The 24,561-nt window shown below is 45.2% G+C and overlaps 1 protein-coding gene across 1 annotated transcript in view; it reads right to left on the bottom strand.

The window, feature by feature from the left end:
* Positions 1–2,804: 2,804 nt before the first annotated feature.
* The window catches only part of nyap2a (neuronal tyrosine-phosphorylated phosphoinositide-3-kinase adaptor 2a), a 387,416-nt gene continuing 365,659 nt past the window's right edge, over positions 2,805–24,561 (bottom strand). Inside the window, exon 7 of the mRNA XM_060833977.1 lies at positions 2,805–3,026. Coding sequence (XP_060689960.1) covers positions 2,805–3,026 — 222 coding nt within the window. The remainder of the gene's footprint in view (positions 3,027–24,561) is intronic.

Here is a 24,561-nt window from a genome sequence, read left to right as displayed (position 1 = left end):
GAGAAGGAGCACGTGGTGTCCACCAACACCCTGGAGTTGTTCAGGGAGAGGTGGGCGCCGCAGGGAGTGGAGTGCTTCATTTCCCCCTCCAACTCTATTTTGATTTAGTCCCTGCCCTCCCCTTCACTGTTTTGATCACACAGCATTGCCCTTTGACGTGAAGGGCATTGCTTGTCACAGGCCACTTGGGTGTTTCCTTTCTTCCTGGTGGTGGAAACTGAATAAAGATTCGTGCACCTTGTGTCTCTCACTGTGTCTCACACCTGCACACACACCCCATGGGTGCTGGGGAAAAAAATAAGCGGTACTGCAGTTAGGGAGTGTGGGAAATAAAAAAGATCAGGAAGATCAGCCATCCTATGAAAATAAAGATCAGTGCACAGGAACAGACTGTGGCCGGTGTCTGGGTTTAGCACCAATTTTGATCAGTGTAGGATTATTGGTCTTAACTCTGATTAGATTCTGAGGTGAATGCCTTCAACGTGATGAATGTTGGAATAAATGGATGGAGTGTGATCTGTTTCGGGATATGTTCTCTGTCTGCAATGTCAGCTCATGTCCCTTCACTGTGCCTGCCCTCACTGAGGGCCATCTCACCTCCGAGAAACTGAATCGAATTAACGTGGAGGTGACTATCGTTAGGTTTCACCCTGTGTATTGCCCCCTTTTGGCTTTAGAATGGGTACACACATCTTCATCAAGTTAGTGCGTATCCGGAGTTTTGCTATTCGGAGTGATATTGTGTACACATTGATCCTGATCATTATACAGAATGTGTACACACTAACGTCCCAATCCCTGGGAATGACTGATGCTGCGGCATGGGAATATGCTCATTATTGGCTCCAGATAATGACGGACGGTGAGGTATGTACACAGATTGATGTCAGGGTGTGTACACTGACAGTGACAAATGTTGGACATCGATACAGATTTATTTTGGATCAATACCCTCTGGTTTTTGTTGGTTACTCATGATATCATGGGTGTTAGTTGGATGCAGGATGATAAAGAATTGACTATCGCTGGGTGTACACTTCCATTTGACGTTGGGAGCTCACATTGATACTGATTTTGGCTGGAATCAGAAAGATCTCCTTTTGGGGATTTCGCTCCAATCATTCTCAGATTTAAGTGGTGTGGCCTGTATTGGTATCAGCACCTTGATCAGTATTCACTGTGTGAACGATGGTTACCAGCAGGTACCTAACCATCAGTGTGGGATGCGTGCACTGACTGTGATCATTCGTTGTGCCTTAACTGTGCTTTCTCTCTTTTTTAATCACAGTGTGATTTACACAAAAATAATATAAAGTTCACACTATTATTTAAATATACAATTAAAAATCAAGAAGTGAATACAAGACAATAACATCAGAATTTGTCTGTATATATATATATATTATATATAGATATATCATAGGTCAATCATACACAATAGTAGAAAATTTTTAAAAGCCTTCAATTACTTTTCAATAGGTTTGGAGCTAACAGCCTCTATTGAAATTACATTGCACAGATTCTGTCCAAACCAAGGAGAGATTTTCTGGTATTTGAACCAATTGCGTGAGGAGAGCCCGAGTTCCATACCAGCTGGATTGTAGTGTACCCCTGAGGGAGAATTGACCCACATGGGGTCCATTACAGGGGGGAGCTATATAATTGCCCAATATTTCCTTGGGTAAAAAGTGAGGTCTGCAGATGCTGGAGATCACAGCTGCAAATGTGTTGCTGGTCAAAGCACAGCAGGCCAGGCAGCATCTCAGGAATAGAGAATTCGACGTTTCGAGCATAAGCCCTTCATCAGGAATGATGAAGGGCTTATGCTCCTTGGGCCCAGGTGATCCAATATACTTGGGTGCAGATCTGAAAAGTCTCTCCTACATCACTTTATGGAGTTATAAACACCAAAAATCTCATCCTGACAGTTTGGTCTTCTAAGAATTTGATCCCTAATGCTCTGAGCGTTGATAATTTTTCTTTTTAAAAGTGCCCAGTCAATAGCTACAGCTGACATGGGGCCAGAAGGGCTGGAGTGGGCCTGGGCTGTGACAGTGCTGATATAGACCACCAAACTTTACTGGCATTTGCATAGGAAAGTAAGTGGTCACCTTGAAGGGAAGTCTGCAGGGCAGAACGGGACCCTGTTCAAATACATCAACAACCACTGATGTGAATTTCTATATCCCCTGCAGAGTGACTGGCTTCTTCCCTTGTTTTAGAGACTGATTAGAAAAGTGCTTGTAGAACAAAGTGTTTGAGTCGGCCAAAAGATGCCTTGAGTGTTTCCTAGGCCTGCAGCACTGACGGTCTGTTGATAAAGAGGTGTGTTTGTTACACATAGCCCCCACACAGAGGGGGAGTTTCTCCTGGGGGTGCTGTGGAATAGAGCCGCCCCTAACCACCCAGCTCCTTCCATTCCTTACAATGATTGATTGCAATTTCTCGAAAGTAGACAATAAAACTAACTCTATATTAAAATCCATTCACATAACAGCGCAGCTGTTTAATGATTATTCTTACAGTGTTAAACAATTCCCAAGAGGCAGCCCAAGGCGGGCTCCTGCCATCGGTGTTGCTGCTCTTTGAGCCTCTTCCATGTGACGTGTTGGCTCCAGTCACAGTGAACCAGGGTCTTCTCAAGGCAACTGAATCATTGAAGCAGAATTCATCAAAGGTCCAGGTGGGTCAACCGATGGGGATGGTCAAGGTCAGAAAGGTCATCTCGGAAATGACCCTTTGAGAGGGCCTGTTATGGTCAGACGTGGAAACCTTGGGGGAAGCATGCTTCACAGAGACTTTTGTCAGATGGCTGTGTCCCACAGGACACTCTGTTGTTTGGGACAGGGAGATGCTGTCAGTTTCAGGTTCTTTGTCATGCTGTTTTTCCTCCAGCTGGGAAGGATGGGCATGCTGTCCTGTTTACAAAGACCTTTATCCGGCTTCTGCCGGGACTTGATCTCTTTGCACAGACATCGCTTCTTCTCAATCATTTCGAGTATTGTGCTGTCTCCATAGAACCATTGCTGATACAATGCCTGGTTAAAAAGAGGGAAGAAAGACATAAATCTTGCTGCTTGATTCAGAGATTTAATTTTCTTTGACTTTCTGATTGTTTCTCATGTGGCAGCAGCCGTTCAGATCAATAACATGTACAGTTCAGCAGAACAGAGACAGGCCAATGCTCACTCTCTGTTTATTCATCAGATAGTTGCTATGAAACAAAAGCATTCACTGTTAACTGAGGTGACCTTGAACCTCTGCTCATTAACATACCTATTACAGCAGATCTTATGGGGATTCTGTGTTTATTCAGGACGGGAAATGAATCCCCTTCATCAATAAATTCTAATGGGGCAAAGGCCCGATGATTGCTTATTAGAGTCATTGAGATGTACAGCATGGAAATAGACCCTTCGGTCCAACTCGTCCATGCTGACCAGATGTCCCAAATTAATCTAGTCCCACCTCCAGCACCCGGCCCATATCCCTCCAAACCCTTCCTATTCATATACCCATCCAGATGCCTTTTAAATGTTGCAATTGTACCAGCCTCCACCACATCCTCTGGCAGCTCATTCCATACACACAGCACCCTCTGCATTAAAAAGTTGCCCCTTAGGTCCCTTTCCCCTCTCACCCTAAACCTATGCCCTCTAGTTCTGGATTCCCCAACCCCAGGGAAAAGACTTTGTCTATTTACCCTATCCATGCCCCTCATGATTTTATAAACCTCTGTAAGGTCACCCCTCAGCCTCCGACGCTCCAGGGAAAACAGCCCCAGCCTGTTCAGCCTCTCCCTGTAGCTCCCTCGAAGTATTATTGCCAGTTTTTATTAACAAGGTTATTGAACCAAGGTTTGGATGAACAGTGATGCGTGCTTCTCTCTGACAGCATGCTGCAGCACTCGATGACTAACCTGATCCACCGTTTCATTCTCATTTCTCTGAAAGGAAGGCACAAAGATGAGAACCCTGTTCTCTCAGTGACAGGGCAGCATTCCATTGGGTGGGTCAGATGATAAATACATGCAGCATTTCATGACAAACACATGCTCCATACAGATCAATCTCACACGATGCAGCCCATAAAAAACATGTCAAATCTAATCAGCAGGTGTCTGCCACCAGCAGACAGAAGCTCACAAGAAATCCCAATGCTAGCTACATGCAGATTGTCATGCTGAGTCTGGTCAAACCAGTTTGAGGTCATGATAAATACATCATCAAAACTGGGCACTGCTGAATGGGGAGTGTTGGTAACGTTTACTGAAGTCAGAAGAACCTGATAGGGTAAAAGTTCAAGTTAGATGTTGCCTTCACTGCAGGCAGACACAAGTTCTCTCGAAAGCAAAACCATTTGCCTGAATTGATCCACGGTGCCCTTTTCAAGACACCACATTCTCTGGCCGAGTCGTAGACACACTCAGATCCGGCCAGTGGGCACTCAGCTGCTAGAATAAGGACAGATCCTAAACCGGCAACAGGATTATGTTCAGACCCATCCTGGGCAGCTCTTCTCATCCTCTTTCCACTTGTCAACCCCAGACCCTGAACATTTCAGGGGGATATAGAAGCCCCACAAATGGAGCACATCTGGAAATATTTCTTGGAGAAACTGGTGGGGGCTCTTCTAAATGCTGACAGTACTGTTCGTCATGGAAACCAGCTGGGCAGCGAAGAGCAGGGAAATAGATGGAGATGGATGACACTGCATTTACTCACAGAGAATCCAATCAAATCAGCACAGCCCCATCCTGATAATTGCTCTTACACTGTGTAACATTTCTCTGTGCTCTCCACAACTGACTTGCTGCTATGCCCTGAGCCTCATTAACATATCGAACCCTCTGATTATCTTATATCTCTCAATTAAGTCACCTCTTAACCTTCTTCTCTCTAATGAAAACAACCTCAAGTCCCTCAGTCTTTTTCCATAAGACCTTCCCTCCGTACCAGGCAACATCCTGGTAAATCTCTGAACCCTTTCCAAAGCTTCCACATCCTTCCTATAGTGCAGTGACCAGAACTGTACACAATTCTCCAAGTGCAGCCTCATCACAGTTTTGTACAGCTGTAGCATAACCTCATGGCTCCAAAACTCAATCCCTCTACCAATAAAAGCTAATACACTGTATGCCTTCTTAACAACCTTATCAATCTGGGTGACAACTTTCAGGGAGCTATGCACATAGACACCAAGATCTCTCTGCTCAGCTACACTACCAAGAATCTCACCATCCTTCCAAAGCGAATCACCTCATACCTGTCTGTATTAAACTCCATTTGTTACCTCTCAGCCCAGCTTTGCAGCTTATCTATGCTCCTCTGTAACCTGCAACATCGTTCAGCACTGTCCACAACTCTGCCTACCTTGGTGCCATCCACAAATTTACTAACCTATCCTTCTACGCCCTCATCCGAATTATTTATACAAATGACAAACAGCAGTGGCTCCAAAACAGGTCCTTGCCGTACCCCACTAGTAACTGAACTCCAGGATGAACATTTCCCATCAACCACCACCCTCTGTCTTCTTTCAGCTAGCTAATTTCTGATGAAAACCGCTAAATCACCCTCAATCCCATTCCTCTGCATTTTGTGCAGTAGCCCACCATGGGGTAGGCCTTACTGAAACTCCTGAACTGAAATCCATATACACCACATCAACCACTTTACCCACATCCACCTGTTTGGTCACCTTCTCAATGAACTCAATAGGGTTTGTGAGGCACTACCTACCCTTCACAAAACCATGTTGACTGTCCCTAATCAACTTATTCCTTTCTAGATGATTATAATCTTATCTCTTATAACCTTTTCCAATACTTTACCCACGACCGAAGTGAGGCTCACTGGCCTATAGTTACCAGGGTTGTCTCTACTCCCCTTCTTGAAAAAGGGAACCACATTTGCTATCCTCCAGTCTTCTGGTACTATTCCTGTAGACCAGGAAGATGTAAAGATCAAATCCAAAGGCTCTGCAATCTCATCCTGACTTCCCAGAGAATCCGAGGATAAATCCCATCTGGCCCAGGGGTCTTATCTATTTTCACCCATTCCAGAATTGCTAACACCATCTCCCTATGAACCTCAATCCCATCTAGTCCGGTAGCCTTTATCTCAGTATTCTCCTTGACAACGTTGTCTTTTTCCTGTGTGAATACTGATGAAAAATATTCATTTAGCACCTCTCCTATCTCTTCGCACTCAATGCACAACTTCCCACGACTGTCCTTGACTGACCCTAATTGTATCCTCATCAGTCTTTTATTCCTGATCTACATTTCCTATGCCCTTTGGTGATAAATTAAAAATCTACCCAAACATTCTGCAAAAAGCCTAGCATTGCATTTTTTTTGCCATCTCTGTATATTTTGATGAAATAACATGGAGCTAAGGTCTACCCATGGGCAGGGATATGCAGAGCTCGTCCACTCATTCCTATCTTGTGATTGTCTTATAGGTAAAAGGCAGAGGGCAACCCACCATCGCCTACCATCGCCCACCATCGCCCACCATCGCCCTCACCCTGATGGCACCTTTCCCTGCAGCTGCATCAAGGTGGGCAATGACCCTCAGTCCACAAACACCACCTCTCACTACAGACTGAGTTTCTACCTGTCCCTGGTGTTGCGAAGGATGGGACGGGCCTCACTGCCGTGGAATAATCCAAGTAGTTGGACTGTTTCATACCACCTGTCCTTTGTGAAGACATTTGCAAAGAGAAACCCCTTTGCCCATTAGTCCATCAGGAAGTGGTCAGCATGTAGCGTCCTCGAGACCCTGTGGGAAAAGGAGAGGGAGAATCCTGTCGGATTGTTCTCTGAGCAGACGGTCAAAGCCATTTGGCAGAATTCCTCATTGCCAGAATGTTCCAACAAGCTCCAGGACATCGCTGGGCTGGTGGTGAGAAGGGGACTCCCTGTGAGACCCTTCCTATACACTCAGCGTCTGTGCACGCTGCCCTCAGAGTGGGGAGGGGGAGGGGGAGGGGATACAGACTGTCACATATCTCCTGCTGGAATGTGCCTTTGTAAAGGGGGTCTGGAGGAAGATGCAGTGGGTTGTGTTGAGGTTCGTCCCGAGCAGCTCCATGACACGGGAGTCTGTGCTCTACGGACTGTTCCCAGGACACACACCGAGACCAACCTCAACTGCTGCTGGAGGACCATCAACCCGTTGGTCTTCCAGAGCAAGGTGCTGGCCCTGAATGAGTGTTCCAGACTGGCACATTCCAAGGTCCAGGATTACATGCTGAGGGACACACTAAAGCTGCTGCCAAGGGGCAGTCGGCAAGGACCACTCTCTGAGGGCTTCCTGCTGAACTACAATGAGGGCCGTTCAGTGTCTCAATGATTGTAAGGAGTATCCTGCAGGAGTAGGAAGTGTCTTGGAATTTGTGATGTCAAAGTACAAATGTTTTTTATTGATTCACGGGGTAAGGGTGTCACTGGCCAGACCAGCATTTATTACCCATCCCTAATTGATCACAGGGTAGTTAAGAGTCAACCCCATTACTGTGGGTCTGGAGTCACAGGCCAGACCAGGTCGGGATGGCCGTTTCCTTCCCAAAAGGACATTAGTGAACCCTGATGCCCACCATTTGTTTCTTTTCCATCTGCAAAGACTATACAGAGGTGCTTTCGTATCTGTGTACAGAAAGGTCATTGTTATGAATCGAGTATATTTTTGAAATAAAGGAAAGAGCAGGAAGAAGGGGGGCATTGAGGTGGGACGGGCCTTCCTAGCTATAGTCCAATTGAAACCCTTTGACAATGAGCCTCTCAGGGGGCTGTTAAATAAGATAAGAGCCCAAAGGGTTAGGGACAAGGTACTGGCTGATTGACAGAAGGCAGAGAGTGGGGATAAAGGGGTCTCTTTCAGGATGGCAACAGGTGACTTGTGGAGGTCTACAGCGATGGTGTTGGGATCACAACTATTCATGTGACACATTAACAATCTGAACTGAGGGCATTGTTGCTGAGTTTGCAGAGGACACAGTGAGAGGTGGAGGGACAGGTAGGTGTTGAGGATGTGGGGAGGCTGCAGAAGGACCTGAACAAGCTCGGAGAGTGGGCAAAAAAGTGGTAGATGGAACACAATGTGAGCAAGTGTGAGGCTATTCACTTTGATTGGAAGAAGAGGCGTAGATTATTTTCTACATGGGGTAAGGCTTCAGAAATCTGAAGCACAAAGGGAGTTAGGAGTCCGGGTTCAGGATTCCCTTCAGGGTAACATGCAGGTTCAGTTGGCAGTTAGGAAGGCACATGCAACGTTAGCATTCATTTCAAGATGGTTAGAATACAAGAGCAGCGATGTACCGCTGAGAGTGTATAAGGCTCTGGTCAGACCACATTTGGGATATTGTGAGCAGCTGTGGGCCTCTTACCTGAGGACATCTGCACTGGTGTTGGAGGGAGGCCAGAGGGGGGTCACAAGAATGATCCCGGGCAGGAAGGGCTTGTCATATGAAGAGCAGTCAAGGGTTCTTGGTCCATACACGAAGGAGTTTAGAAGGATGAGGATGGATCTGACTGAAACTTACCGAATATTGAGGGGCCTAGACTGAGTGGATGAGGAGAAGACTTTTCCACTAATAGGAGACACTAGGACCTGAGGGCACAACCTCAGAGTGAAGGGACGACTCTTTAGAACTGAGATGGGGATGAATGTCCTCAGCCAGAGGGTGGGGAATCTGTGGGACTCATTGCCACAGAGAGGGCTGTGGAGAGGCCAAGTCACTGAGTGTATTTAAGACAGAGATAGATAGGTTCTGGGTTCAGTAAGAGGGTTGAGGGTTACAGGGAGAAGGCAGGAGAATGGGATTGAGAAATGTATCAGCCATGATCGAATAATGGAGTAGACTTGATGGGCCGAATGACCTAATTCTACTCCCGTACCTTATGGTCTTAAATGTGTATTTTATTTGATTTGATTTATTATTGTCCCATGTACCTTAGTACAGTGAAATGTTTTGTGTGCCATACAGGCAGATCATACCATACAAGTTACATGAGTGTGATTGAACAGAGTGAGGAATACAATGTTACAGCTACAGAGAAGGTGCACAGAGAGTGAGATCAACATTAACTTGAACATGGGAGAGATCCATTCAGAAGTCTAATGACAGCAGGAAAGGAGCTGATCTTGAATCTGTTGGTACGTGTGTTTAAGCTTTTGTATCTTCTGGCTGATGGAAGAGGTTGGAGGAGATTATAACCAGAGTGGGAGGGGTCTTTGATGATGTTGGCTGCTTTCCGACGCAGTGGGAAGTGTCGATGGAGTCAATGGATGGAAGGCTGGTGATGGACTGGGCTGTGTTTACAACTCTCTAGTTTCTCACAGTTACCATACCAAGCCGTGATGTATCCAGGTAGAATGCTTACTGTGGTGCTTCTGTAAAGGTTGCTAAGAGTATTTATGGGCACACTGAATTTCCTTAGCCTCCTGCTGTGAAAATGTGAAAACTCAGTTAGGGCGCTTGAGGGTTACAAGGAAGTCAGGAAAGACCTAAAAAGAGAGCTCAGAAGAGCCAGGAGGGGACATGAGAAGTTGTTGGTGGATAGGATCAGGGTTAACCCTAAGGCTTTCCATAGGTATGTCAGGAATAAAAGAATGACAAGAGTTAAATTAGGGCCAATCAAGCATAATAGTGGGAAGTTGTGTGTGGAATCAGGGGAGATAGGGGAAGCACTAAATAAATATTTTCGACAGTGTTCACTATAGAAAATGAAAATGTTGGTGAGGAAGATACAGAGATACTTGCATCTAGACTAGAAGAGATTGAGGTTCACAAGGAAGAGGTATTAGAAATACTGCAGAGTGTGAAAATAGACAAGTCCCCTGGGCTGGATGGGATCTATCCTAGGATCCTCTGGGAAGCCAGGGAAGAGATTGCCGAGCCTTTGGCATTGATCTTTAAATCATCATTGTGTACAGGAATAGTGCCAGAGGACTGGAGGATAGCAAATGTGGTTCCCTTGTTCAAAAAGGGTAATAGAGACAACTCTGGTAATTACAGACCAGTGAGTCTCACTTCAGTTGTTGGTAAAGTGTTGGAAAAGGTTATAAGAAATAGGATTTATAACCATCTAGAAAAGAATAATCTGATCAGGGACAGTCAGCACAGTTTTGTGAAGGGTAGGTCATGCCTAACAAATCTCATTGAGTTTTTTGACAAAGTGACCAAACAGGTAGGTGAGAGTAAACCGGTTGATGTGGTGTATATGGATTTCAGCAAGGCATTCGATAAGGTTCCCCACAGTAGGCTATTGTACAAAATGCGGAGGAATGGGATTGTGGGAGACATAGCAGTTTGGATCAGTAATTGGCTTGCTGAAAGAAAACAGAAGTTGTAGTTGACAATACATGTCCATCTTGGTGTCCAGTTACTAGCGGCGTACCGCAAGGGTCAGTGTTGGATCCATTGCTGTTTGTCATTTTTATAAATGACCTGGATGAGGGCTTAGAGGGGTGGGTTAGTAAATTTGCAGATGACACTGAGGTCGGTGGAGTTGTGGATAGTGACGAAGGATGTAGTAGGTTACAGAGAGACATAGATAGGATGCAGAGCTGGGCTGAAAGGTGGCAAATGGAGTTTAATGTGGACAAGTAAGCGGAATGCAAAGTACTGGGCTAATGGTAAGATTCTTGGTAGTGTTTATGAGCAGAGAGATCTCGGTGTCCATGTACACAGATCCCTGAAAGTTGCCACCCGGATTGACAGGGTTGTTAAGAGGGCATACAGTGTTTTGGCCTTTATTAATAGAGGGATTGAGTTCCAGAACCAGGAGGTTATGCTGCAGCTGTACAAAGCTCTGGTACGGCCACACTTGGAGTATTGTGTACAGTTCTGGTCACCGCATTATAAGAAGAATGTGGAAGCTTTGGAAAGGGTTCAGAGGAGATTTACTAGGATGTTGCCTGATATGGAGGGAAGGTCTTACGAGGAAAGGCTAAGGTCCTTGAGGCTGTTCTCATTAGAGAGAAGAAGGTTGAGGGGTGACTTAATAGAGACATACAAGATAATCAGAGGATTGGATGGGGTGGACAGGGAGAGCCTTTTTCCAAGTATGGGGACGGCAAACACGAGGGGACACAACTTTAAAGTGAGAGGAGATAGGTATAAGATAGATGTCAGAGGTAGTTTCTTTACTCAGAGAGTAGTAAGGGTATGGAATGCTTTGCCTGAACGGTAGTAGATTCACCAAGTTTAAGTACATTTAAGTCGTCATTGGACAGGCATATGGACGTACATGGAATAGTGTAGGTTAGATGGACTTCAGATTGGTATGACAGGTCAGCGCAACATCGAGGGCCGAAGGGCCTGTACTGCGCTGTAATGTTCTATGTTCTATGTTGTGCCAGTGTCAATGTGGGAGGACCAGGAGAGATTGTTGTTCACTGTCACTCCCAGGAACTTGATGCATGGCCTCACCCAGCTGCTGTTTCAGTATAACAGTTGGTGAGAGAGGCCTGTGGCCCGTGTTGAGCCGAGTAGGTAGAATCCTGCAGGTTTCTGCTTAGTGCCAGGATATTATATTGTCTTCCTAGCCCTCTCTGCCTATGGGTGCTTTCCACTCTCATAGTTTTGCTTCTTTGCATCCTTTCTCTTTCTGCCAAACTGCTCCTGAATAGCATAGCGTTGTCTCCTTTTCCACTGAGCAGAAGCGACATTGCTCTCTGTGTTTTGCAGGAACTATGCAGAGAGTGTGCCCGTGTTAAACCGTGCTCTCCGAGGTCATTTCAAACAATGAAGAACAACTAGGATTTTCTTGTGTTATCTTGGCCCACTGACAAACAAGTACACCAGATCAGAATTGCCATGATAACTTGGTTTTAAATCAAATGATACTTTAAAATACAACAAATGTAACTTTTCAGATTAAAGGATTAACTTAGAAAGTTCCTTTTGTTGAGTTTTGAGAGGGTTTATAGCTCAGGTTAAGGTTCGGGATGTCGGTTTGCTGGCTGAGTGGGGAGGTTGAAAATGAACATTTTATATTTATTAATTGATCCAAACCCACCCAGATCCAATCAGGAATTGCCTTTGAGGAGATGGTGGTGAGTTGTCTGTTGGAGAGACTGTGGTTTGTAATGGGCCGCTGTGAGGCAGGGAGCTCCATGAGTTGAGCACAGTGACGGCGAATTAGCAGGTTTGTGTAGAGTTGTGGGAAAGATGTGAATGCATTGGAGACAATGCAGAAGCAACATACAAGACTGGTTCCAGGAATGGGAGAGGTCAGAGATGAGGATCAATTGAAGACGTTGCTACTGTTCTCCTTGAGAGGGAGAGCTGATCGAGGTTTTCAAAACCATGACTGGGCTGGGCAGGGTACACAAGGAGAAGCTGTTCCTGTTTGTAAAAGGCACAAAACTAGGAGGGGCATTGACGGAAGGTGCTGGAAGGGAGTAGATCGGATTGGGGGGAAACCATGACATTTCACATGGGGACAAAATACCAGTTTGCTGCGACAGCTGCCCCACACCTGGGCCTTGAGCTGCTCGCACTGTTTTCAGCAAATGGCATTATACACAATAACAATGTCCCACACAGTCTCACACTCACTCTCACACACACAGACACACACATACACACACACACATACACGCACACACACACACGCACTCACACGCGCACACACACACACACTCACACACACACACACACACACTCACACACACACACACACACACATACACACATACACACACACATACACACACACACACACGCACTCACACACACTCACACACTCATACACAAACACTCACACACTCACACACTCACGCACGCGCACACACACACACACACTCATACACAAACACACTCACACACACACATACACACACACTCACTCACACACACACACACTCACACACACAGTCACACACACACTCACACATACATGCACACGCACGCACACGCACACTCACACACTCACACACACACGCACGCACGCACACATGCACACACACAGGCACACACTCACACACTGTCTCTCCCTGTCTCCCTCAGTGACACCGACCCTCCCAGTGACATTGTCTCTCTCCAAGTCACATTTATTCTTCATGTTATGGACAGATACATTTTCATTTTGCATTTTTTTCTCCCCCTGGAAACAGGTGAAGTGTCTCTGGTCCATTTTGTGAAATATTCTACAGAGTGTAGCAGTCTGCCAGCAGATGGGATGTTTGTTTTTAAATTGTGGTGGAAAGCTCTGCAGCTTTTGATGACCCTGTGAATGTACTGTAAATATCAGCATATTTTCTACAGTCACGTTATCAACAGCTTGATCATATACTGCTTTCTTTTCCCACAAAAGTGTCTGGGCTGTGTTTACAGAACACACATGTAGATGACAGAAAGCATCTGTTACAAAGATTCCCTATGGCTACATCTTGGAAGGGATAGAAATGGCAGAATATGTTTGCAAACTGATCACAGCGAATGGAACTGGTTTCAATTATGGGCTACAGAACAGAGCTGTACAATATATCACAATCATAGGATTCCCTACCGTGTGGAAAGAGGCAATTTGGCCCATCAACTCTGCAGTGATACTCTGAAAAGCATTCCACCAGCCCCCTCCCCTCTAACCCTGCATTTCCCTTGAGTAACCCACCTAACCTGCACATCCCTGGACACTATCGACAATTTCCCATGGCCAATCCACCCTCACCTGCACATCTTTGGACTATGTGAGGAAACCGACGCAGACACGGTGTGGGGGGGTGGGGGGTGGGGGGGGGGGGGGGGGGGGGGGGGGAGCGGGTGGAGAATGTGCAAACTCCACACAGACAATCACCTCAGGATGGAATTGAACCTGGGTCCCTGTAACTGTGAGGCAGCAGTGCTAACCACTGAGCTACCACATTATTTTTATCTACATAACATGAGACAAAGGAAAAACTAATTTTTTTTTATCTGTGACCCGTTTCAAAAGCCATTTGGTCAAATTGCCTTCAGATTGTTCAGTGACGGTCAAGGCAGCCAAAGGGACTTGGTGAAAATTAACGGGACAAATTGCTATTTCGAAATATGAGAAAGCATTAAGCACAAATCACTTTTTCACACCAACTCCAAACATGTACCACCTTCTCAAAACACTTTAGAACTTCAAAAAGGGCTGTACTCGGGTGAACAGTTTGAAGGAGAAAGATTGTGAATTGTTTTCAAACTATAGTTAAAAGAATGCAAAGTGATTTAGTGAAGCCTAGTCCAGGTATTAGAGCATGCTGCATGTCTACAACACGGAGTGTCTCATTGTAACTCCATCTACTGATTACACCGCTATCTCTATGTTCCTACAATGCACTTGGAAATTTAGCAAGAATTGTTTGTCGGTTCATTGGAACAAGATTTGTGAAGAAGGCACTGGTGAGAATATTCAACATTCTCTTTTTATCCTTCGACATTAAAGGGAAGTAACATTCTGCTTCTGAGTAAGGAGCACAAGAAACATGTGACCTTAACCTCTCGCACATAATGTCCAAAGTATTGAATCCTCACCATTTCAAGGTGATTGCTGTGTTCCTTTGTCCTTTTACTTATCATTAAAGGGTACAGAACATTTGTACAGATATTATACAGAGTGAACTCTATTCAGAGTAAGTACAAATGACACAACGGGTTATGGTGGTTGTCTGTATAATCTATTCAAACTATTGTGTAACTAAATTGAAAATATATCTGATCCCGACCCATTATTACTTGCTTTCTTGTCTATCACGATGAGGAAAATTGTAGGTGGGGCAATTTCGAAAGAAAGTATTTTCTTTGAACTGAAAATAACAACAAAACATTCATAACACTTGACAAGAGATTAATGGCATTATTTATTGAATCTGGAAGGTTTTTTTTCTCTTCCTTTGACAACCAGCAGTAAAGCTGCCAGGTAAAATTAAAGTGGAATTTGCTTATTTGTCAAGAATTAAGATTCTGTGTAATTAAGGTACTGACTTGCTCCACAACATGGAACATCATCTGAAATGATAAATAGATCAACTGTGGTACTGATTGGAAATGCAAGGAAAAGATTATAGGAACATTGACTGACACCTGGTGGTAATAAAGGGCACTTTATTTTCTGTATGCTTAAGAAGACATTCTCGAATTAAACTTTGTTTTTCCTGGAAAATTATAATTCTAGGCTTTTCTTTAGCTGGTAAGTCAAAGTATGTCCTTACTAATGTTTAAACAAAGGGGGATGTCATATTTATCTGTCTTCAAAATAATCTTTCAGTTCACCAACATGCAAATTTATATCATTTAATGGACAGTTTAACAGACAACCAACTGTTGCAAACCCACACAAACAGAAGTGAAAGGATTTCAGTGCTGTCAGGATTATGGTGTGAAGTAGGTATCGATGAGGTTTGAAATGCTTCACAATCAATCAAGCGTCACGTGGTTTTCTGATTCACTGCCCTGGGTTCAGAACTGGTGAGGCCAACTTAGACGGACAGTGGAGACAGTGAGGGCTGCAGATGCTGGAGATCAGGGCTGAAAAATGTGGTGCTGGAAAAACACAGCTGGTCAGGCAGCATCCGAGGAGCAGGAGAATCAACATTTCGGGCATAAGCCCTTCTTCAGGAATGAGGGTGGTGTGCCAAGTGGGCTGAGATAAAAGGTAGGGGGGAGGGGTATTGGGAATGCGATAGGTGGAAGGAGGTGAGGGTGAGGGTAATAGGCTGGAGAGGGGGTGGGGGCCAAGAGGTCAGGAAGACGATTGAGGGTCAAGAGGATGGTGCTGAATCCGGGGGTTGGGACTGAGATAAGGTGGGGGGGAGGGGAAATGAGGAAGCTGGAGAAATCTACATTCATCCCGTGTGGTTGGTGGGTTCCTAAGCAGAAGATGAGGTGCTCTTCCTCCATGCGTAATGTTGCCAGGGTCTGGCGATGGAGGAGTCCAACGACCTGCATGTCCTTGCCGGACTGGGAGGGGGAGTTAAAGTGTTCAGCCACGGGGTGGTTGGGTTGGTTGGTCCGGGTGTCCCAGAGGTGTTCCCTGAAACGTTCCACAAGTAGGCGGCCTGTCTCCCCAATGTGCAGGAGGCCACATCGGGTGCAGTAAATGATGTGTGTGGAGGTGCAGGTGAATTTGTGGTGAATATGGAAGGATCCCTTGGGGCCTTGGAGAGAGGTAAGGGAGGAGGTGTGGGCGCAAGTTTTGCATTGCCTGCGGTTGCAGGGGAAGGTGCCGGGAGTGGAGGTTGGGTTGGTGGGGGGTGTGGACCTGACGAGGAAGTCACGGAGGGAGTGGTCTTTTTGGAACGTTGATAGGGGAGGGGAGGGAAATATATCCCTGGTGGTGGGGTCCGTTTGGAGGTGGCGGAAATGACGGCGGATGATACGCTGTATACGGAGGTTGGTGGGGTGGTAGGTGAGGACCAGTGGGGTTCTGTCCTGGTGGCGGTTGGAGGGGTGGGGTTCAAGGGCGGAGGAGTGGGAAGTGGAGGAGATGCGGTGGAGGGCATCGTCGATCACGTCTGGGGGGAAATATGCGGTCCTTGAAGAAGGAGGCCATCTGGGCTGTGCGGTATTGGAACTGGTCCTCCTGGGAGCAGATGCGGCGGAGGTGAAGGAATTGGGAATATGGGATGGCGTTTTTACAGGGGGCAGGGTGGGACGAGACTCAGATTTATCTGGACCATCTAAGACTCCTCCCTCCCTTCCTAGACCTCTCCATTTCTATCTCGGGCGACCGACTCAACACAGACATTTACTACAAACTGACCGACTCCCACAGCTACCTAGATTACACCTCCTCCCACCCTGCCCCCTGTAAAAATGCCATCCCATATTCCCAATTTATGTTTGTGAGAGTAGCCCCTCCCCCACATTATGCCATGCTGCATATCCTGAATAAGGCCATTCTTATCCAAATGTGTGTAAATCCTAACAATCTTCTCCAATAATGTCCCTGCCATTGATACACGGTTGACTGACCTGTCATTTCTTGGATTATCCCTGCTGCCCTTCTTAAACAATGGAACAACATTGGCTATCTGCCAGCCTTTTATTGGCCAACCTCTCACCAGAGGCTACAGAGGACACAAAGATCTCTGGAAAGACTTCAACAATCTCCTCTTCTGCCTCCCTCAGTATCCTGGGTTAGATCCCATCAGGGCCTGGTCACTTACATCTCTTTAATTAGATTAGATTACTTACAGTGTGGAAACAGGCCCTTCGGCCCAACAAGTCCACACCGACCCGCTGAAGAGCAACCCACCCAGACCCATACCCCTACATTTACCCCTTACCTAACACTACGGGCAATTTGGCATGGCCAATTCACCTAACCTGCACATCTTTGGACTGTGGGAGGAAACCGAAGCACCCTGAGGAAACCCACGTAGACACAGGGAAAATGTGCAAACTCCAAACAGACAGTCGCCTGAGGTGGGAATTGAACCTGGGTCCCCACTGTGCCACCATGCCGACCACTTAATATTTTTCAAGACACCCAAAGCCACCTCCTTCTTAATATTAACATTCCCCAGAATATCAACATTCTCCTCCCAAATCTTACAACCATCCATGTCGCTCTCTTTGGTGAATACTGATGTAAAATACTCATTAAAAGGAGCTCACCCACGTCCTCTGGCTTCAGGAATAAATTCCTTGCTTTATTCTTGAGTGGACCTACTTAAAGACAGTGGAGTCAAGGGGATAAGGCAGGAACAGGATACTGATTGTGGATGATCAGCCATGATCATAATGAATGGTGGTGCTGGCTCGAAGGGCTGAATGGCCTACTCCTGCATCTATTGTCTATTGCCTCCCTTCCCCTAGTTCTCCTCTTGCTCATTATATACAATACTTTCGGATGCTCCTCAGGCCTTGTTGCCAAAGATATTTCACAGCCCCCGTGAGTCCTCCTCATTCCTTGTTCATGTTCTTCCTGTTTCTGATGCCAATATCAATTTGTACTTGAAAGATAGAGAGGTTATGTTGAAGTCTTTGAGTAATTTTTCAGTATAACAATAAGTGCTTGAATTTATATAGTTCCTTTCACAACCTCAGGAGTTCCCAAATTTCAGCCAATAAAATATTGTAGTCACTGTTTGACCAATATCTGTTTCTATGTTGTTATATATTATGCAGCAATTAAAGTTATTCTTTGATGGTTTAATGTCAATTTCCACAATCTGTGAACTCGACCCAGTTTAAACACTTTAAGAGCTTACGTAGATGGAATGTGTCAGTGAAATGGATAACTTCATTGTTCAGGGTAATCCATCAGTGTATAACCCTGTTACTAATAGAGAAACAGAAACTGCTGGAGAAATTCAGCAGGTCTGGCAGCTTCAAAAACAGAGTCGTTTCGAGTCCAGCGATTTTTTTTTGTTAGATTTTCAGTTCTTTGTTTTATTTATTCTTAAGAAGAGGAATGACTGGGAGGCAACAAAGAAATAGCAAAACCTAGTGCTGTCTCAGGGAGCACATGGATTTACGTGGAGCAGTGAACTAGCTGCTATTTCCAGTAAACAGGGAGAACAAAGTCTGGGAGAAAACGCTAGGACAATCTTTTCCATTGAGTGGGCAGGATTTCAAGACTGTGGGGCATATTTTTAAGGTGGGAAAAATTTTAAAAAGACATGAGAGGCAACTTTGTTTTCCATGGAGGGTGATGTGTGTACGGAATGAGCTGCCAGAGGAATTGGTGGAGGCAGGTACAGTTACAATGTTTAATAAACACTTACATAAGTACATGGTTCGGACAGGTTTGGAGGGAAGCAGGCAGGTGGGACTAGTTTAGTTTGGGATTATGGTCAGCATGGACTGATTGGACCGAAGGGTCTGATTCTGTGCTGTATGACTCGATAGCACACCATGAGGAACAGAGCAGGTCAAAATATAATCCATTTGATACAGCATCAGGAAATGAAGGTGGAAGGAAGGAATAGCTAATGTCAGCATCATGCCATTATTTCTCTGGCAGTCATCCAAAGAAAGGTACAAGGGCAAGTCTAAAGGTAGTTGGCAGAGATTAATTTTGGCAGGTTCTGTGTGTACAGGGAGAAGCTGTTACTGTGGAATGAAACTGGGGTTTCTTTACTCTGAGCTTTCAAATCTCATTCAAATATTCCAAAGTCAAAATCCAACAAAAGATTGTTCCAACTGTTTCCTTTGGATTGTCACTTGCTTCTCAATCCGATTGGCACAGCCTCAGTGAAATGAAAACATTTTATCAACGTAGCTCCATTGACATGAATATGTTTTGCCTTCTAAGGGTTTTGATTATAATGTGGTTATGTATATTACAGCTTGAATTATAGTACATTGTGAAACAAAGTATTTCTTATAATTAATATTTTGGAATTTAAAAACTTCCTGTTTGGACACTATGACATTCCACAAAAGCAGAGCATTTTCTGAAATCAGGAATTTTGAACATTTGGTTTAAAGCTGTGCAGTGACCCTCACTGTGTGAAAGCTGATGTTGGGATGCAGTCATTATCCATTTTCTGGGACAATACATTAAAAGAGGAATATGCTAAATAGCCAAGTTGGGTGAGAAAGTTGGAAAGGAAACATCCCAATATCAAACCAGGGATTGAGATGGTGGACCACATTAAAGTCAAATCCAGGATTGGAGTTACTGAAGAAGGAATTAATGACAGGTTTGTGTTTCTGATCTTTGCTCAGTAAAGGGTTAGTATGAGAAGATCTTTTAGAAGGGAAACAAAATACAGCAGAAGCTGAACATCAGAAATAAAGACAGAAGGGAATTTGAAGAACTCAGGTTGGGGGATCATCTGTGTACAATTCAATCCACTTGGAGCTTTTGGAATATTGGACTTGAGGAACATTGGGGGTGCTCAGTTCTCTGGATCTGAGGGCGTGGAAGGCTTTGAGTGTGTTTTTCAAACACTCAGTCACAGCATGACAAGTATTTATTAAATTACCTCTTGTCTGTTTGCATTTTGGGAGGTGTAATAGGGGAAGGATATACACGATGACTGGGAGGTGTCCAGGGAGTACCAAGGAACAAAGGAATCTTAGTGTACAACTCCACTGATCCCTGAAGATATCAGCATAGGTAGATCGGGTGGTGAAAAAGGCATATAGAGTGCCTGCCCTTCATTACCCAGGGGATAGAGTGTAGGAGTAAAGAAATCTTGTTCCAACTTTATAAAACATTGGTTAGGCCACAGACGGAGCACTGTTTGCCACAGTATCAGAAGGATGTGATTACACGGGAGAGGGTGCAGAGGAGGGTCACCAAGGAATGGAAAGTCTAAGTTATGAGGAGAGACTGGATACATTTAGAAGTGACACCACAGTGGCCAGTGTTCTGTCACCTTTATTTACACGGGGAGAGTCCTTGACACTGATCCAACTCTGTCAGAGCCAGCTCTCGGAGTGAACAGAGCCCCTGACACTCTGATCAGAGGGCTCTCTGATCAGACCAGGTTAACAGCCCCAATCAGGGATCTCATATTCCATAAGGTCCACCTGACTGACCTTTTTACAATCAGTACAGGCTGTGTTTGTTTTCTGTGGAACACAGGGGCCTGACAGAGCTTCACACAACTCTGAGAGGCACAGAGGGCATTGTGAGACTTGCAGACGTGTGTAAGACTAGGGGAGTTAATGGTTTAGAGGGGATTGCAGGAGAGCCTTTCTGACTTAGAGGGTGGGGGAAATATGAAGCATACTGTTGTGGTTCTGTTCGCCGAGCTGGAAGTTTTTGCTGCAAATGTTTCGTTCCCTGGCTAGGGAACATCATCAGTGCTATTGGAGCCTCCTGTGAAGCGCTGCTTTGATGTTTCTTCCGGTATTTATAGTGGTTTGCTCTTGCCGCTTCCGGGTGTCAGTTTCAGCTGTAGTGGTTTGTATATGGGGTCCAGGTCCATGTGTCTGTTAATGGAGTTTGTGGGTGAATGCCATAACATTGTGCATTCATCCACAAACTCCATTAACAGACACATGGACCTGGACCCCATATACAAACCACTACAGCTGAAACTGACACCCGGAAGCGGCAAGAACAAACCACTATAAATACCGGAAGAAACATCAAAGCAGCGCTTCACAGGAGGCTCCAATAGTACTGATGATGTTCCCTAGCCAGGGAACGAAACGTTTGCAGCAAAAACTTCCAGCTCGGCGAACAGAACCACAACAACGGACACCCGAGCTACAAATCTTCAACCAGACTTTAATGAAGCATACTGCCTGAGAGGGTGGCAGGGGCTGGTACTCCCACAACATTTAAGAACATCTGGATGAGCACTTAAAATGCCAGCGCACAGTCCGCTTATTGACCAAGAGAAAAGGGAGTTTTTAATAACAGGAAAGGAAGTCATGAGGCAAAGGGGCTCCAGAGGGAGCTGCTGTGAGCTTAAATCACTATCAAATATGAATGTTTGGAGGACACATTGTGTCCATCAAGCCCACAGGTGAAGCACCACAAAGTAAGTGCTGCACAGAATTAGAGGAGAGATTTCCAGAGGAAAGGGTACACAAGAGATTCTGGCTATCTGGCAAATAACACAAGAGGGGTTGATTGCATCACCGGGGACACCCAGCAGGTGGAGTTACAGAGACATGCTGCAGCAGAATGTGTGCTGTGGATACAGCACAGGTTATAACAGCACACTGAGGAATCAAATTCACCTCCAGGGGAGAGTATTTGGAAATGGTTTCTAGATAAAGGCATGAACATGAGATTAGAAGTCCCCAAACAGAAAGGAACAGGACCAGTCTATTATTGAAGTTTATCCGAGTGGATTGTGTCGTGTGATGATGCAGTGGGAAGTAAGGGAACAGAATAGTTAAAGTAGAATAAAAAAGCAATTCTACAGACATTTATTTTCACAGGGGCCCTCATTTGCTCTTCCCCCAAAGAAAGTTTTCCAAAGTCTTTTTATCGTGGAGGCAGTGCCATTTTATGTGTGAACAAAATCATTTGTTAATTCACAGTTCCCTCCCAGGGAGGGGAGTCCACCTTTGTGTTTGTACAGGTTATAAACACCAACTCCCAAGGCCCAGGGAACACGCAAACAAAGACCGAACTGAAATCAGATCAGACTTAACAGAACTGTCAAACAAATTTGCTGAACAAAGTGACGAGGGGGTCTCAGGAATCTCACTGGGGCAATCTGGTGAGCCCTCTACTAAATAAGACATCCTCAATTTCAGATGAAAGTTATGGCAGAAAACAGGAAACTGCAAACCCACATCAAAGCAGCAGTTCGCTGCTGGCTCCCAGCCGAGATCTGTCATTACATCAGCCTGTCCCTAAGATCCACCGCCTGGATATCACAGACATGTTCCTTTTGTTGTTGTTTTTCTGTTTTTGTGGCATTTGTGCACACATCACTGAGACACAGTTGGAAAAACACATTCCTGGTAATCTCCTGCTCAGGCGTCCCACACTCACTGGTAGCTATACCGTCAGCACACACTAATCTTCTCTGAGCAAATCCCTCATTTAGGTAATACTTGACATATATCAGTTAAGGCACCTAATTTTAAAGCAGCCCTATTATTGTCTTTCTTACATTACGGGAAAAACTTATCCAAGAGGAGCCACTGGTGTGACCATTTTCAAGATCAGAGTGGTGCTGGAAAAGCACAGCAGGTCAGGCAGCATCTGAGGAGCAGGAGAATCAATGTTTCGGGCAAAAGCCCTTCATCAGGAATGAGGCAGGGAGCCTCCGGGGTGGAGAGATAAATGGGAGGGGGGTGGGGCTGGGGAGAAGGTAGCAAAGAGTACAATAGGGGGATGTAGGTGGGGGTAAAGGTGATAGGTCAGAGAGGAGGGTGAAGCAGATAGGTGGGAAGGAAGATGGACAGGTAGGTGGAGGCAAGCCCTGGGGAAGCAGATGTGGCTTTGTCAGCTGAAATTGAAAGGTACCTGTGACTGCAATAAAAACCAAACTGGTTGGTGAATCCCTTTCAGGGAATAGAGGGGCTGCTCCTTCGGCAGAGTTCTGTCATTCCCAACACAATGTAGTGACCCCTTGCTGCCATCACTCACTCAGTGAGAGGACGCTTTTAGGTGTGCTGTATGAGCTTGGCAGTGTCACCTATATCCTGAAATCTTTTCAAATAGTAAGTTTTTATGTAAGTTTAAATCCGTTTCATGTCCTGCAATCAGTAGGTTTTAGGCCAGTTTAGTTTAATAGCCTTGTGAATCATTTCAGCATGATGATGATGTTAATACATGACCCAGTTATTTTTACTTATAACAATGACCTGAGAAAGCATTGATGTAAGATAAAGTTCAGAACATTTACAGTTGCTGTTTGTTGGCGGCATACTTGGGGTTGCGGGGGGGGGGGGGGGGGGGGGGGGGGGGGGGTGGGTATTGAGAGTTGCTGAGTTACTCCTGGAATGGGTCCTCCTGTTAATAATAGGTTTATAAGTGTGACTTACAGTCACCCTTTTGCTGTTTACCTCCCAGTCTCATTTGGAAGGTTGGCTGAAACATTAAAATGAACATCTTGACATTCAAGTACACAAACAGTGTAGAAAGCACATCTTCAAGATCTCTCAGAAAGATTTGCAAGCAATAAACTACTTTTGAAATCATGGCCAAAGTCTACATACAGTGATGTCCTTTACAATAACCAGTTTTTGTTTCTGTTGGTTTGGGGAGGGGAGGGGTGTGGTTGGGGGGATATGTTGCCAGACCATCAGGGAAATTCCAAGTTTATGAACAGTCCTAAAAAATATTTTAGATTGAGCTGAATAGCCATTAGAAATGCGGAGTCACTGATTAGTACATGTGCACTGCACTGACCTTTCAACCTCTGTTATGTGCTTTATTCTGAAATAAGAGTAGGATTCCCAAGACTTATCTGAATAGTGGACTTTAACAATGATGTCCCCGTGTTTACTCACTGGGAGAATGTTTCATGTTGAAACCACTGACAAACCATAAAATCACTGTTCAGCAAAAACATCTTTGATGGATTGTCACCAGGACACTGGAACATTCCAGAATCTTCATAAAGTCTTGGGGAAGCAGACGGAGCAATGCACAATGGGAAAAGCTGTTCTACGTAGCTTAGTAATTCCCCTCTTGGTGTTGACTGGCTGCTGACCTTTCCCCTTGTGGGAGAGTCTCAAACCAGAAGTTACTAGTTAATAACCAGGGCTGGCCTGTTTGAAACAGAGAGAAAGCAAAGGGTTTCTCACAGAGGGTCAAGAGTTTTGGGAAATCTCCTGAAGAGGTGGCAGAAGCAGAGTCCTTGACTATTGCTAAGGCTGAGTTGGAGAGGCTGAGAGGTTAGTAAGAATGTGAGGTCATCACCAGACCAGGCTCCAGGGGATGAATAGCCTCATGGGGCCCAAAGGGAAACTTCCTCTTAATTAACTCTTGTGTGAAGTGTTTTTTATTGTCCATCCCCAACTTTTTATTTATTCATTCAGGGGATGAGGACATCGCTGGTTGGGCCAGCATTTATTACCCATCCCTAATTACCCAGGGGGCAATTAATAGTCAACCCCATTGCTGTGGGTCTGGAGTCACATATATTCCAGACCAGGTAAGGATGGCAGTTTCCTTCCCTAAAGGATATTAGTGACGCAAATGGGGTT

Source organism: Hemiscyllium ocellatum, chromosome 13, assembly GCF_020745735.1.
Source record: "Hemiscyllium ocellatum isolate sHemOce1 chromosome 13, sHemOce1.pat.X.cur, whole genome shotgun sequence".
Taxonomy (NCBI): domain Eukaryota; kingdom Metazoa; phylum Chordata; class Chondrichthyes; order Orectolobiformes; family Hemiscylliidae; genus Hemiscyllium; species Hemiscyllium ocellatum.
Note: the sequence above shows the minus strand (reverse complement) of the source record. Positions and strands in the feature narration are given on the sequence as shown.